The sequence below is a fragment of the Anarrhichthys ocellatus genome, unplaced genomic scaffold (genome assembly GCF_004355925.1).
Source record: "Anarrhichthys ocellatus isolate YVR2014 unplaced genomic scaffold, GSC_Weel_1.0 scaffold18, whole genome shotgun sequence".
NCBI lineage: Eukaryota > Metazoa > Chordata > Actinopteri > Perciformes > Anarhichadidae > Anarrhichthys > Anarrhichthys ocellatus.
The window spans coordinates 111,406-128,094 of NW_022280048.1; the positions used below are offsets into that span (position 1 = coordinate 111,406).

Here is a 16,689-nt window from a genome sequence, read left to right on the forward strand (position 1 = left end):
AAAAACATATTAAATATGACAATCTTGACAGGGTCAAGAGATATTTTAAAATGTCGAGGTCATGTTAATATGCTGTGTATTCATCTTTAACTATATTCTTTATTTTATACAGTGGTAATGAGAAAAACATTTCAGTCACGTTAAGCAAGTAGGGTTTTATTTTGAAAATAATAAACGGAAGTACTGTTGTTTTCTTCCGGCTGACTTCATGAGTTACACTTTCGGTATTAAGCTACACAACTCTTCGTCTTTCAACTGCTGTGTACTTTATCTGACCAGTAAAAGCGGTTACATACCGGTATTAAAGTAAATATTAGCTGAACTGTAACTGAAACGCCCTTCCCCGGCTAGCTTTAACTAATTCAGCTAAGCTAACTCCTTCATGGCACCTCTCCGGGTCCTGTGCATCCACGGTTACCGTCAGAACGGCAGCTCGTTCCGGATAAAGACGGGAGCTCTGCGGAAGCTGTTGAAGAAACACGCGGAGCTCGTTTACCTGAGCGCGCCGCACTGTGTGCAGCAAGCCAGCGGTGAAGGTGGGTCAAACTCTCCACCTGCCTTCAAACAAAGCACACTGTAGGTGGAAGTAGAAGCTAGTTTACTTTTATGTTATTGAAAGTTTAGAGGTTGACAAGCTTGCTCTCACTTTGTAGATTGCTGCATATATGTAATAGGTGTTCTACAATGACCCATTAACAACTTAGGAATTAGTTACAAGAATATTAAGAATACAGAATGTTAAAAATACATAAAATTAAGGAAATGTTGACCTATTTCCATGCACTAATAACCAAATTAAAGATTCAATAAATGTTTAAGTCCTAATGTAAAGAGTAATAAAATAAACTTTGGCCCACTCATCTATGGGGCCTCCCTTTTAAGTTGAGAAAGTAACGCAGCAGGATAACCACTTTCTTCTTCTGTCGTTTCAAAAGCTCTGGAGAAGGAGGATGGACCTGGAGGCGACGAGGACTTGAGGGGTTGGTGGTTTTCTGATGTCCAGGCTCGGAGCTTTAGTGCTCAGCAGCAGTGTGAGGACAGCCTGGGGCTCGACGAGAGCGTGGAGGCTGTGAGAGAAGCCGTGAAGACCCAAGGTCCATTTGATGGCATCCTGGGCTTTAGTCAGGGAGCAGCTTTTGTGGCCATGTTGTGCTCTCTTCAGGAGCAAAAGCTGGAGCCAGAATTCAGCTTCCGCTTTTCCATCCTCGTCGCTGGTTTCCGCAGCGGATGTGAGGAGCACAAGAAATTCTACAGCCCTCCCCTCCAGATCCCCTCGCTGCATGTGTTTGGACTGGAAGACCAAGTCATCCCCGACAACATGAGCAGGGAGCTCCTCCCCTCCTTCCAAGACCCTCAGGTCTTGACACATACTGGTGGCCATTTTGTCCCGGCTCCATCTGCTCACAGACAAGCCTACCAGGACTTTCTCACGAGGTTCCAGTCAGAAACCAAAGTTTCAGAAACTCGGTCAGGTGCTGAATAAGTGAAGAGCCGCGAATCAGACTCAAGCGCTTAAATAAGGCTGAAGAATTTTGATTATGTAATGTTCAAAAATAAATCTTGTGATCTTGTGTGCCATAATTGATTCTAGAGGTGCTCTGGGTAAAAAAATGCAAAGTTCATGTCATGAGTAATGGCTTCTGATCTTATCTGTCCAAAATAGTGCAATGACTGCTGTCCTTCTCAGGGAAGATGTGTTGTAACAGACAATAAAATAAAGTGACGATTGTTTCTTTCTTTCAAGTCACCTTTATTAAGACTCTATTGCTTAAATCATTGCTAATGCATTACTTAACATATATTTAAATTCATCATAGCAGAAAAAACATGTGTAACTATCATGATGGCTTTGTTACAATATAAACTGAATTTCAAATGCTGCAAGGCGATCCAACAAGTACTTTGTTTGCAGGACACTGATGCCTTTAGACAGAGACAGGTCTGGTTGGCAGATGGGAGCAATCAGGACATTTTTGGAAACTAAATATATATATAAATATATGGAAATAATTGTATAGGAATCAATGTAAATGTATTTTCCATTCTTTTCCCGTGCTGCAATCTCATTTCATATAAGCAACGCCACGTCATCAGAGAACTGGATTTTTGAGGTCCTGAGAGCACTCCTCCATAATTGTGGAAAGTTATAACAAGAATTTTATTTCAGACTCACGATGGAAAAAACCTTGATTTAATTAGTTTGAGAAATATTTTGCACAACATTGCTTTGCAAACTGCTTTACTCGTGTAGCTGTGTGACAATAGAACCTCATACGGAAACAAATAGGAGTTAAAAATATCTTTGCCTCAGAGTTTGTAGGAATGAAAACGATCAATTGTTGGAGTCATTTCTACACGTCATGTGGTTACTGAGTCATTTTCACCCACATGGAAGTTACATGAGTGACTAGTTGGTCTGCCATCCAGAGGCGATGCATCTCAAAGACTAGTTGAGGTGTTTTGTTTACAGGGATGCATGAAGGTGGCACCTCATATGGGAGTTATATAGACAGGTTTTTGCACAAGTTTAAGGACATGTTGTTCTTTTACAGCTGAAGCATGTGCACGTCAGACTGCACTCTTGCAATTGTTTCCAGATGTGTGCTCTCTCTCCTCCACCTCTTCCTCTCCCTCCTTCCCGTGCTGCTTTCATCTCCTTCTACCTTGCTTCGAACTCTCCGCAACATCCTCCTCCCTTTCACATCCTGTGTGTCATGCACAACATGTCTGCTGCATTCATGACATGGACAAAAATAGTCATCTGGATATCTCGCAATCCACTCTTGATCTGAAAACTACAGACAACTGCGGGCTGTTGTGGGTAATTTGTCTTACTGACATGAGAAACCACAGTAAGCATCAACTTCCTCTCCTGTACACAAAAACTCTTGCTCTCTTAATCTGTCTTCATGTTTTATTTTAACATGTGACCTGTTTCAACATCTTATGAGCCACTGCTGCAGCTGACACATACACACCCACATACGTATACCATGGCTATGTCGTGGTCTCGTTTCTCCATAATAGTCCTCATATTCACTGTCTCCTGTGCTCCCCCGTGGCCCTTGTGGCCCTCCAAGACCTCACAGCACACACACACACACACACACACACACTCATACACATGGTTTTGATAACAACTAGAGGCGAGTGAGAGTGAGTGAGCGAGGGAAACAGTAAAAGAAAAACACAGAGGTTCACTCTTGCCAGTAAGTTTTACAACAGAGCTGTGACTCCCTTCTCAGGAATCTGTTCCCCCTGTTGCACAACAACCGGGAAATAATGGAATGAGAGACAGAGACAGATGAGGGTGGAGTCATCCTCTCTCTCTCTCTCTCTCTGCCTCCCCCTTTCCCCCGCTCTGCCTGTCTCTGGCTTTTGCGGTTAAAAACATACAAGTTTTCGCTGCGATTGAAGGATCACTTTTTCCCTCTTCCCCCGGTGGAGTACGGGGGTTGGAGCAGAGGGGTGTGTCGGAGCACAGATGGGCTCTATTTTGATTATGGAGCGTTTGTTGTTATGGGAGACGGCCAGAGGGGAGGGGCCACGTGGTGAATGTGTCTATATAAGACTTGCACTTAAACTCCAAAGAGCCTGGTCATCCCATGGCCCAGGCTCGTCCAGACACTGACAAAGCTGACCAACTCTGCCTTGTTACTATTGCTACAGCTACTGACAGCTCCCACTGGAATAATCTGTGATACTCAGCAGGAGGACTTGAGATTGTATCACCTGGCCTACAACTTTTGGATGTTTGTACTTTTGTCATCGCTGTAATCTACAATTGATCTGATCTCCACAAAGAGAAGATGCTGAAGACAGAGGGATTGTTGTGTAATTTGGATTTTTAACTTGGTGTTTCACACCTCTGAAAACGTAATTGAAGTCTACGCCGTGTCTGCATGTGTGTGCTTTCACCGTTGGTATGCAGATGGTTGTGATGTAACATCGTGCTGGAGGTTTTCCAGAGGTATGGCCTGTGTCCAGTATCACATGGGATTTAGCCATGTCTCCCTGCTTCCTGTGCTTGTGTGTACGGGCTGGTGCGTTTGCGCCTGCATAGTTTGCATAGAGAAAAAGAACCTAGCCTCATGATGTGAGAGCTGGTTAGATATGCAGCGTGTTTGACGTGTGTGTGATGTGTGTTGACATATGAAAGAGGGAACAGTGAGAGTATATTTAGAGTTGTCAGTCAAATTGCTATTTAAAGAACGGAAAAGGCAAGAAAAGTCAATCGGTGTCAGCTAATGACATGAAACTACACAGTGAAGCAATCTATGCTGCAGTCATGGTGTGTAATCTAGGCCCATACAACGCGCAGAGGGTGTTTATGTCTGTGAGTGCATGGGTGTGTATCTGCATATTTTGTTTCCTCCATATGGCTGGGATTTGATCATTTGTTAGTTAATGCTTTCATATTTATACACTTCTGGTTTTCCTCTGCTTTGTGGTTCTCTTGTTTGTGTGGACAAAATGTACATTGCCTATAGGACCAAAACATGTCTGTTTGTCGTCCAGTGTAGCATTTTCTCTCTGTCCCTCACACTGATTTCAGACTTACTGTATAATGGACTGTCCTGTCACCTGGAAAAACTTCCTATTAACGGTCACATGTTTGATCTCCTGCAACGTTCTGCCTGTGATAGACCACTCAACCTGTTTATTGTGGTTGTATCTGGTTAAAACTTTAATACCAGAGTAACTATGTTCAGAGGTTGTGTGGATCGTTGACTGAGGAGGTGCAGAGGACACAGCGGAGGCTATCCATTTGATGTATGAGGTCATCTGCAGTCGTTTGTCTGCTTGTGTGCTTTACTCGACTGTTTTAGAGGCCGTGGCTGGGCCCTGGCAAGGACAGCTGTGGTTTGGCTGTCCTTATAGGTGCCTAACTGACTCTGCTGGGGTAAATATTAGTCATCGAGACTGTGGAGGAGAACTGTGGTAGGTTCTGGATAAAACAGAGAGAGGGAGGGGGGGTGGGGCACGTCTTGGCTCACATATCCCAAAAAATGTGAACCCTGTTGTGCAATCTTGTTTAGTTTTATAAAATGTGTAAAAGGTTTGGTGGGGGGGGGGGGTGTTATAATAATTCAATGAAGAGCCTTTGCTATGCTTGTGTGTAGCTCAGGGATATAGATGTAGAGGAATACTTTGCAGACTAAAGATTTTAAACAAGCGATAACAATTGCATAGCTACTGAAGTAAAGACCATAATAAAAGCCATAAAACCTTGATGGGTGTTAAGTTACACAATACTTTCTCAGCCTTGCTCTGGAACCTGATGCAAATGGGGTCTGAGACCAATACACTATACTATAATACACACAATATTGATTTGATATTGAAGATTTATAGGCTTCATTATAATTCAACATTAATTCACTTTGAGCCACGCTATCATATATAAATATTTTCAGAATTGACAAGATTAAGAAATCCAAAGCAATGATAAACAGTAAACTGTGTGGTCTCTCCTTCATTATGGGGACAAATGTGCATGACCCCATAACTTAAATCATTCAGACTTAGTTTAAGATTTGGTTAAGGTTAGGTTAGGTTAGGTTAGGGTAGGTTTAGGATTAGGCTGGTAGTTATGTATAGGGTTCGGGTATAAGTCTCCAGGAAATGAAAGTAAGTCAATGTAATGTCTGCAAAAGTCATGTACTGTATGTGTGTGTGTGTGTGTGTGTGGGTGTGTGTGTGTGTCAGATAACTTTGCTTCTCAGCCCCGAACAGTAAGAGTTTATGTGCTGTTGTTTATCTGTCAGCACATGAGCTTTTGCGGTACAGGGAGGCCGAGGATAAACAACTGTTCATCCAGCTTTCTTTTTCTTTCTCTCTCTTCTCTTCACTTTTCTTTTCTTCAGTCAGTCAGCACACAGCAAATATGTTACCATTTTAAAAGATCACAGACAAAGGAAATGATGCATAATTGGAATGTGATGGTGGAGGATGCAGTGAAGAGCAAAATAGTCTTTTCTCAAAACAACTTCTGTAAATCTTCAGTATGCTTTGTGATACACAGTGACAACACTATGTGTCTCATAGTCTCCCCCCCCCCCAAATACACCCTCTTTTTTTTTTACTAACTTTGAAGAACTGCAACTGTGTAGCATATCTCAGAGTTTTTGAACAGCTGCCACACATTAATTGAAAGACAAATCAACCTTTCTGTTATGGTGGAATCTGGAGTTACTCAAACAGCATCTGCCTTGTTTTAACCCGTTTTTCTACTCAGCCCTTAAACCACCGCCATCTGTCCCATCAGTTACAAACTGATGGGACAGATGTACCACAATGTACCACTGAACACGTGTTCAGTGGTACATTGAAAGGTAGCTATGTAAGCAAGTATCCACAAAACACTGCCAAATGTTTTATTTTATTTTATTTCATTCTATTAAATCAGGCACATATTTTGCTCCAAAATATTTCAACTTGGAAAAGGTTTAGTAGCTCTGTTATAAGCAGATGACAGACAATTCCTGAACCTGTAGAGGGCAGAATAACTCTGAATATTATTGAGTAGTGCTTAAAGACGAGTAGGCCAAGGACTAGTACATTCTTTGTAAGTTATGTGTATGCTGGCTGACTCATCCGTTCAGCATGTGCTCTTTGCATTCATTACTGTGATTAATAATCAAACCATGAAGAAAAAGCATTACCGAATAAAGTTAAAGTGAAAAGCCATATGTGTCTATATGTGTCATTGCAAACGTAATTGTTTATGTATATATATGCAGTTTAGATAAACTATCTGGGGAAATAATTGTTCCAGTCAGGAACAAGTCAATCTGACGACTCTGCTCCTCCAGACAGTAGTGTATGTGGATGAGTGAGCGACCTCTGACCTGCTTTTTAAATAAGAACAAAATGTCAACATCTTAATCGTGTGCGAACTCAACTATTAACTACAAACTAACTTTTTACCTTCCTGGTGTCACCTGCCCCTAACGACCATGGCTGTAGACTGTTACCGTGGTGCTGTTGCTAGAGTAACAATCTAAAGCCACGGTCGCCATGGAGACAGCAGGGTGGAGGGAGATCTGGAGTTGTCATGGTAACTAGAAACCGCAGGTCTCATTGGTTCGAGCCTGGATACTACGCACTTATGTGGTGTAGGACTCCCCCAATGCAAGCCCACACAGGTTTCCTTACTGAGCAGGAGAGACACAGAGAGAAATATCTGACATACACAGTGTAGCCTACTGAACAGTGTCTCCATGATGTCTTTTTCCCTTTAGGTGGACATACGGCATGGCCTCTGCATGTCCATGCTGTCTTCAGTGTGGTGTTTTGGTGCATTGCCAGGCTTCAGTAGCCATGACTGTAGACTGTTACTGTACTGTGACACTGTATAAGCAGTAAGCAGTCTAAAGCCAAGGTGCTGATGCTCTGGCCAAGTGAGGAGGCAGAGATGGCAAGATGGGCAAACGCTGCCTTTGTGGAAACCTGCATTGGCAAAAAGAGGAGAGGATATATAGGTATAACATTACTGGAATCAAGCCTGACACAATTCCCAAGAGGTGGATGCTGATCAATACAGTCCTTGTTGACCAGGGGTATCCCAGTGACCTAAATAGTAATTGTGGGAGAGTAGATTAGATGCTGAATGCTACTGCTTTAACCATAATGGTCATATTTTCTTATGTTGTACCACCATCCCTGCATCATTATGCATGACCCTGTGCAGTTACTTTAACACAACATGTTGCTGACTAAAACTTGAGGTCAAGACTATCCAAAATTTGCGTTTACTGCTCTCCTCTGAACTGGGGTGAAATGAAAAGCAAATACACATTGGATGGGTTTTTGTTCTTTTCAAACGTTACAAAGTGTCTAATTGGTAGTCTTGTGCTATTTTCAAGATAGAGTCTCAATCTTGTTCTCCAAAGCAATCAATGAATCATCTCAACATTATACTGATTAGCCGGTCAGTCCGTCAAGCAAAGTATACAAACTGTCATAAGATGTCAACAAATGTTCTCAGTCATCCAGCTCATAGTTTTTATCTGAATGTAAGATCCTAGAAAACTTTATGAAGAATTGTTTGATTATTTTGATATAATGAAACAAAGTCACCAAAACAAGAGGAGAATAAGAACTTTTTAGGAATATCCCCCAATTATGTACTCCTATGAGCTAACATTAAGTTGAGACTATGTTGAGTTTTTGGGTTATTATTGCATTGGCTACCATATCATCAAGCAGCCCCGAACAAGTAATTGTTAAATAGGAATTTTCGAATCTGTCTAACTCATTTACAAAAAACAACTCTCTCCTATTCGACCTCACCACCCTCAAGCTGTTGGGTTTTTCGTCCCTTTAACCAGGACATGTACTTAATTAGATCAAGTGACTCACTGGCCAAGTATAGGGGCCTTTTAAAGCCAGTTATGGTGCATTATGCTAAAGATGACTGACAGCAGTCCACCTCTGTAAGAACCATAGGCAAAATAACAACGAATCAAGTCTGTCTAGGAAGAAGAAACATAAAAGAAAGCCATCACTTTTCACTTTTGTGAGGATATTCCACTAACAGAGCTTAGTTTAATTTCAACAAGCAAATGTCTTATTTAAACAGATTCATTTCTGAGGGGGTTTCTGCAACAGGTTCCTTGTCATGTGTTTCAGCACCACGGCGCTGGGACAGCGACACAACGTCGCTGTGGCTCGGCGCTGTCCGCGGTGCTGAAGTGGACGACACTGACAGCGGTGAGGCAACAGCAGATCAAGTCAAAGAGTCAAAATCCCAAATCTTAATAGTAATGTGTATTTTACCTCATAACGAATTAAATCTATAGAATGTGGCTCTGAAAGTACATCTCCCATTAGCTTCTGCAACTTAACCGTGTCTGAAGTGGACCACAGGCTCTGCAGTCTCTGCTCTCATTACCGAATAGATGTTGGTCAGGTGGTGAGTACCGTCACGCGTCTCACTGCTCGACAAGTCACGTGCCCGAGGGTACGGGCATATGACGTAACGTCACGAGCAAACCAATCGGCTCTCGTCCCATTCTGCTGCCTGGCTTATCAGAGCGCGTGGGCAGTGGCTTGGTCTGGCTCGGTTTCCATGGCACCCGGGAGAAACTGCTTAACCTGACGAGCATCCAGTGAAATATGCACGAAATCATAAAAACTGAGTCGTGAATTTGAGCCTGGATTTTGGTGGATCTTCACTCTTTTTTTTTTTTTAAAGCTTAACAATAAGAAGACACCTAAACGCTTCTACTTCACAAGATTTCAGCATTATGCTTTTACATTACACTATAGCATTCAGTATAATGATGAACAAGGTTGTTTAAATTATTGTTCTGGTATCATACACTGTTCTATCATAACAGCCGGTTAATCTATTCTTATGTCTTCATATTCTATTAGAATATTTCCATAGTTCAGCTTGCTTTGCTTTAATGAACATTGTCTGATCAACGTCAGTGCAACAGTAGCCACAACAACGAGTTGTGAATGAACAAGGGGTTTCATTGACTCGCTCCACCCACTCCTCCCTCGTACTGTCCGCGCACGAGCTTCTCACATTGCGCATTCACACCCCCGCACGGCAGAGGATCACACTGCATTGTGCGTGCGCGTGTGCGCGCGCGCTATGCCCATAAAAGGGCTGTAGTAGATGACTGCGTATCATCTGCAAAGTGCGCAAGAATGACGCAGGGCTGACTTCACTGGCTGACGACGTCACAGAACTGAGACTGAGAAAAAAAGTTGAAGGAAAAAAGCCGACCGGAAGTGTACGAAGGGGAGGGAGGAGGAGGAAAAGGGGAGAGGCGGAGGCGAGGAGTTTACCGCCACACCGGAAGAAAGTGATGGCTATAATGTCATCACTATCACCGGAAACCTCTCGGTGCCACGCGCTCCGAGAATGTAGAGGGGTTGGTGAGGAACACCCCCGCCTCCACACTCCCCCAACGCGCTCACACAAGAAACATGCATATACACACACTGTGGGGCTCAGGAGAGGTATGTGCGCCTCTGTGTCTGCGCACGTGCCAGTGACATTTGCACATCAGGTATACAATACCGGATACCCTGCAGAGGATCCAGTGCTGGCTGAGTGGCAAGTGGCAACCAAAACAGCGCCTACCTGTTTAATTGTGAACTAGTTTCAACCTGTGTGAACATTCATGACCAATGGTGATATATGTATAAAAGTACATTTGTCCCGTGCGTTATTGAAACAGATTGAGCCAGACTCTGACAGAAAATAACACATTTAGAAGGCAATTTTTGTCTGCAGTTTCTCCAAACTGAAATTCTATTTTTTTTTTGAGGTTGCAGGCTGAATGCTGCCCACATGGGAGAGAAAATGAGTCACACTGCAGCAACTTCCAACCAGAGAGCGAAGATGGGAATAGCGTCAGTCAAAGAAGACTATGGGGTTAAGGGGATGGCCCGTCCAATACACCCTCTCTCTTGGTTGCACTTAATCAAAGGGGATTTTTTTTCCTCCAGGGTTCAGATAAAGTCACACAAAATCAGGTCTGTAGGAATAGGAATTTAACTTACCCCAGTCAAAGTTCCCTCTGTGGCCATGGCTGCGGCGTCTTGCTGTAGAAATATGTCTACATCTCTAAACTTGCTGTCTTCATCAACATGAAACTGTCAGCGCAAATCTGTGCCATCTTCGTGCACAGACGCTGTCGTCCCGATCTTCTCCAAAGTCGCTCTCCATACAGACCGGGCTCTCCCATCAACCGTAGGCTTTTTATAGAGATCCCGTAGTAACTAGTAGAGGGAACGGGGGAGGGAGGAGGGGGAGGGCGGGAGGGAGGGAGGAAGGTGGAGAGGGAGAGCTCATTCAAAGATTCACCTACACATGTACGTGCGTATCCCACGTCATTGAAAGGAGTGCAGCTATTTATAAAGGGGAGGAAAAGTATAGCCTGAATCACTGTGCAGGTCTTTAAAAGGAAGATGGAAATAGCACGTGTGTTGTGTATGTCGCTCTTTACAATGACATGTCATATATTAAAAGCTCTTACGAGAATATTCCTATAATATAAAGACATTTGAAGTCTCTGAAGTCGCTCATTAGTGAGTGGCTAATCGCATTTCCATCTTCCAATATTGCTATAACAGCGTATTTATTGCATCGTCGTTAAATTTCGCAAGGGATACGTTTCAGGTTGTCTATTTTTTTTTGCCTCTGTCGCTGGATTTAGTTGTTGCTTCGGTGATGGTATTTTCTTCGGTTCAAGTACTTTGATGTATCGACAAAAAATATTCTGTATGTTTAAATCAGTCAACCATATAATCCCAAAACAATTTTACAGTTACAGTTCTCTCTCGATGCAGTCGATTTATTGGAGAATATCAAAAAAAGAAAAAATGTCTCCAGAGCTAACACACGAATATATTCAAAATGTGTTTGTCAAATGATGATAGCGATGAGCAAATCGTTTTGTTTAGATAGGCGATGAATCACTGTCGCTGTCTGCTTAGAGTGACTGGGCATGTTTGATGCATTGCGTTGATGTGTTTGTGTGCATATTGGTGTAATTTCATAAATTAAACTCGACCCAACTATCCAGCTTAGTTTCCAACATATAGCTGTAGAAACCTCGGCAGAGATGTGACGGGAGTCGTGCGTAAACCATCCCGACGCTGTTGAGCTCACAACACATTCGGGGGAGACCCTCGTGCGTAAAGAGGTGTGTCAGCAGCCTCTAGATTAGAGTCACTTTGGACGCAGGATTTAAATGCCCCTTTGTGTTTTCTAAGAAGTCCTCTTGAGTTCAGGAAGCACGCAGTGACGCCACGAGAGAGTGGAAGTTGAGAGAAAATTGATATGGCCCTGCACGCCTCCAAACACTCGCCAGGTGAGGATTATGATCTGTCGCCCGCACAACCCACCTCCACACACACGCACAAACACACACGCCTCCTTTATCCAGACATTGCTGAATAAATTAGAGATTTACAATGCATTTCAATAGAAAAGTAAATTATAATTCCACTCTCAATTTAAAGTCCAAATCAAAGCAATATCATGCAGCTGCAGCCTGCAGGGTTTTTCAATGTCTCTAATTTGATACTTTAAGATTCAAATATGTCACAGCAGCAAATGTAGAATTACAATTCAATCCATTTTGACTCCAAGGTGTAATTTTAGACATTGCATGAGTCATAATTCATACATTCATAATGTGCTTGATTGAGTTGTAAACACTTTTTTCAGCTGTAAACATGTTTCCGACACAACAAACACAAACCCAGCACTCTTAGAGGAATACACCCTGACATGAAATTCACATGTGTGTGATTGGATTTCAATGAACTCATTGAAACAAACAGTAGGGACTCACCCTGTTACTCAAAGTTATTCATGTCACTCCCATTGAGCCTTAGCCTTCACCTGTGGAGAGGCTGCCAGGACTCTAGTAGCAAAGAATACAGAGTTTCCTGAGCTTGGAGGTTGGTTTTTAACATTGAGAATAAATATCTATATGCACCAGAGATAATCCTAGAATCGACAGGGGTTACAATCTCCCCCCATATACCATTACCTGTTATCAAGTGATGAAAATGCTGTACTTGACGCATACCACATTACCACAATGTGCTCTATTTGATTTCAACCAGAGACCTTTGTTGCATGCCATAACCCTCTCTCTCTCATTGTTAGATAACGTCAAAATACATGGTCTGTGGACAGTTCATTTGGGGGGTTATTGTCTTTGATATCTTAGATTGTGAGCAGTGTAGTAATTTCAAAAACTTGAAAACTGGTTGAATTGTCACACAACTGACAAGCTGGTGACAATAATTAGAATAGCAAGGTCAAGAATCGGGATATTTGTTGAAACAACTCTTTTTGAGGATGTCGGTACAATTTTATTCAGAGCAATCATATATTTAGAAACTGAATTTGTTGTAAAGAAGATGTAGTGTTCTAAGCAAGGATATAGGATTATTTGCTGTGCATTGATGTTTGAAGGATGATGCAATATGAATAGATGTATTGATCGTTGCTCACTCCACCCATGACTTTAAAATTTACATTCGTATCCCCACTAGAGGCACTAGGATGTATGCTAATCGCTTATCAGAAAAAGAAAGTATCCTTGCAACACGGTAGGAAATCAACAATACATCCACAGAGGCCAGTGCAACATTAAGATTTTATTCACTTTGTTATCACATTTTTGGTCAGTGACTTGTGCTCTGTTTTCCTTCCTCTTTTAGAGTAAACTCCCCTCAGATATTATTGCAGAAACGGAGGAGCGTGAATCTCTCACCCTTGGGCCTCAAAGCTGTAGAATATCCTTTGACTGCCACCAAACAGAAATATAAATGTGCTGACGCGAGATGGAGGGTGAGCATTGTGCAAGCGTGCGTACACAAGCATACACAGTCCAATTTTCTCTTTCTACACCCCACATGAATATGCAAGCAGGGGGATGAATGACAAAAAAGTGTGAATGAAGTGTAAATGTACACTGTCTCTCATTACTGGCCCCATGGTGCCATAAACACACAAACGCTGCAACAGTATCATATTCTTCAACTTATCATTTCAATATCTTTAATTTCATCATTTGTAGAAGTTCACCTTTTGCTTCTTGTTTTGACATTAGTCCTCTGGCAGTCCGCCTTCATCTCGTATTCAACTTTCAGCTTACATCTGGAAGCTTGATTGTATATCAGAATGCAGATAATTTCCTGTTCAAATCTCTTATCTGTCTGTCATGCCCAGTTGTTGGCTCACTTTCTATCTCCTCATCTGTATTCCAAACAGAGATTGCAGTCAGATAAGAGAGAAAGAAACAGAAATTCATCCCTCCCATACACTCTTCTCTCTCCTCACGACCGCCTACCTTGCCTTCCCACCTCCCTTGCTCCCATTCTGACTCATACTGAAATCCCAGTGAGCCTCCTCTCAACCCCCCCCCCCCCCCTTCCCCCTCCACCCCCACCCCTCCGCTCTCATTTGTGTTTTCTCTCCCTTTGATTGCCAAGCTGGCTCAAACGCAGTAAGCAGGGCAAGAGAGAATGAGCAAATGAAAAGATAGAGAGGGAGGGAGACAGGGAGGGAGAGGAGGAGGAGGAAGAGGACTCCGTCCTGCCAAACGTGCCCATAATGAGGATTCTGTCAAAGGAGAGCAGGGGAGGAGGAGGCGCGCGTGTGTGTGTGTGTGTGTGTGTGTGTGTGTGTGTGTGTGTGTGATGGTGGTGGTGGGGGTGTGTGTCGGAGTGAGATGGAGGTTTAGAAAGAGTGGGTGTTTATTAGTGAAACCCCTCTCACCCCCGCGTCGTTACCTCCTCCGTCTCTGTGCACTTCTTGCCTGCAAGATTTGTGAGATCGCAAACCCACACTCACACACAGCAGCAACTCCACATCCACCCCACACACACGCACACGCGCCTAAGCAGTGACAGATATTGTGAACCCATATCTAGTCAGAAACTTTGGATATTTGTGTGTGTCTTAGTGTGTTTTTAAGGTTGTGTGACGGAGGGGGAGGAAGAAACATGCGTGTAATGGTGCATTTGCTTCCTCAGTGACATGTGTTCCTCAGCCTCTGGAGCCGATTAAATGGCCCCAGCAAAATTGACTTACCTGAGGTGCACATGACAAGATTATTCCCATGATTTCATTACATCTACAGAGCATCTGTGACAAAGCATGCCTACATGGGCCGTCCTTTTGTGAAGTCATATGCCGTCTCGTCTCATCTGCTGTAACTCCAACAGTGACTCACACAAAACTTCACAACATTATGCCAAAGTCATATGCTGAATGTAATTACCGTGCAGTGCCAGCTGTATGTGAGTATGTGTGTGTACAAGCGGGGGCGTCGTGTGTGCTGCATATACAGCCTAGTGAAAATGAAGCAGGAGTTTCAATGACAGTGTATATCTCAAAATCAGCTGTAAAAAAACAAACTCACAGACCTGTGTCATTACAACCTCATGCTGTGTGCAATCAATTTAATTTGACTGTGTTCCAGTCCTGGATACATACATTAGAAAACTTAATAGCATAATATTTAAATGCCTGTAAACTAGTTTGTTCTCATGTAGGCCAACTGGTTCCAGATAGTGGCACCGTAACACTGGAGGCCACTCTTGATTGTATTATTGGCTGCAGCCAAATATTGTTCAAATAAGCAGAACTTTAGAGCAAAGATCCAAACTGAAGTTGTAAATGATACCAACTATATCGTAATTTGCAGCACAAGAACATAGGATATTACTATTTGGTGGATAAGTGCAGCCATTTAAAACATATGGAGTTTGATACATTTACTCAGCTCCAATGAAGAGTTGGAACAAGATAATCCTGAAAATACAACGAGACAATAATTTATGTGGAATGAAATGATTTTAACAAGCCTGAAGCTACTTAAAGATGGTATATTAAGGGTTGAGGATAGTGTTGTTAGTGCATAACATAGTCAGGAGTAATGAAATGTAGTTTTTGTCTTTGATTAATGTCTTTAATGAAACTTTTATCAGATGATTTAATACAGTCAATAGCTTCCACTGCTACAATATGTGATCAATTCTGCATTCTTTGTTTAAGATTCTCGGTTTTCTGTTTGGCTCCTCCGCACCGTCACGTCACTCTATCTCATATTGTCTTTTAGCTCATTCCTCCCCTGTCACTCCCTCTATCTCATTTTGTGAATTATACATTAAAACAGTCAAAATGGATATACTCCAAACATCTAGTGCCAGCAAATATGCGTCACACAAGTCTTTCTGTCTGTCTCTCCTACACACGCCCTTTTCATTTCTGTCTCTCTCACCACTTACGTGGATCCCATTTCAGTCATCTCACTTTTCACTCTTGTTGATTTGTTACCCGATTCCTAACCTCAGCGTTTTCAATCATCTCCATCCTCAACCACAATGTCCCACTCTTGTCTCTCCACCTTTCTCTGCTGACTGTATTCCCCCATCTGTCCTCTTCCTCCTCCACCACTCCAATCAGCTCTAAAAGTCATCTCCTCCCACCTCCCAGTGTCCCAGTGGGGGGAGACAGAGAGAGACGGACAGACAGATAGAGGGAGAGAGAGAGAGAGAGGATGAGATGGGGGCAGAAGACATCGAGATATGATTGGGCTGGAGAAACCCCCTGGTGTCAGAAATGCACCTGCAAAAACTCCCTGCTTCCCCCGCTTTTCTCATCTGTATTCACAGTGTCTCCCCCTCCTGCTCTCTCCTCCTGCATCATGCCTCCTCACCTCACCACCTTCCTTCCTCCCCCTCTCTGTCCTTCTCTTATATTTGTCTCTTATATTTGTCCATCTCTTATCATCCTGCATTGCTCCACCTGCACTGTGGTGCAGCACTGACAATCAGAACTCTGCACACATACACGGAGGCACGCAAGTACACACACTTACAGACTCACGCACACACAGGGAGACACACGCCCACCACTTCCGGCAGCTCCCCCCCTCCCTCTCTCACACCTCTCCACTGCAGACACGAAACATTCTACAACCCCTGGTGTGCTAGTGCTTCATCAAGAGACACTGCTAACACTACATCAAAACAGTATTCTGCATTCCCACACAAAGTGGCTTATTGTCAAACTAATTAGCGTTATTACACAATGAAAAAGAGAGAAAGGGTTGATTAACGGAATAATGTGAATCATGAGAATCATGATCAACTTCTTAATTTAATTGCAAGGGCTTTACATAAAATATGAAATACATT

General features: G+C 42.8%; 1 protein-coding gene across 1 annotated transcript; it reads left to right on the plus strand.

Annotated features, from left to right (window-relative positions):
• Positions 1-210: 210 nt before the first annotated feature.
• On the plus strand, positions 211-1,907 carry ovca2 (OVCA2 serine hydrolase domain containing). The gene is made up of 2 exons (XM_031857524.1): positions 211-536; positions 936-1,907. The coding sequence occupies exons 1-2, from the start codon at positions 383-385 to the stop codon at positions 1,481-1,483; spliced, it is 702 nt and encodes a 233-aa protein (XP_031713384.1). The 5' UTR covers positions 211-382; the 3' UTR covers positions 1,484-1,907.
• The last annotated feature ends 14,782 nt before the right edge of the window (positions 1,908-16,689 follow it).

Coding starts and splice junctions, on each gene's coding strand:
- ovca2 (XM_031857524.1), top strand. CDS start 383: ATGGCACCTCTCCGGGTCCTGTGCATCCACGGTTACCGTCAGAACGGC. Junction 537..935: donor GCAGCAAGCCAGCGGTGAAG/GTGGGTCAAACT, acceptor TCGTTTCAAAAG/CTCTGGAGAAGGAGGATGGA.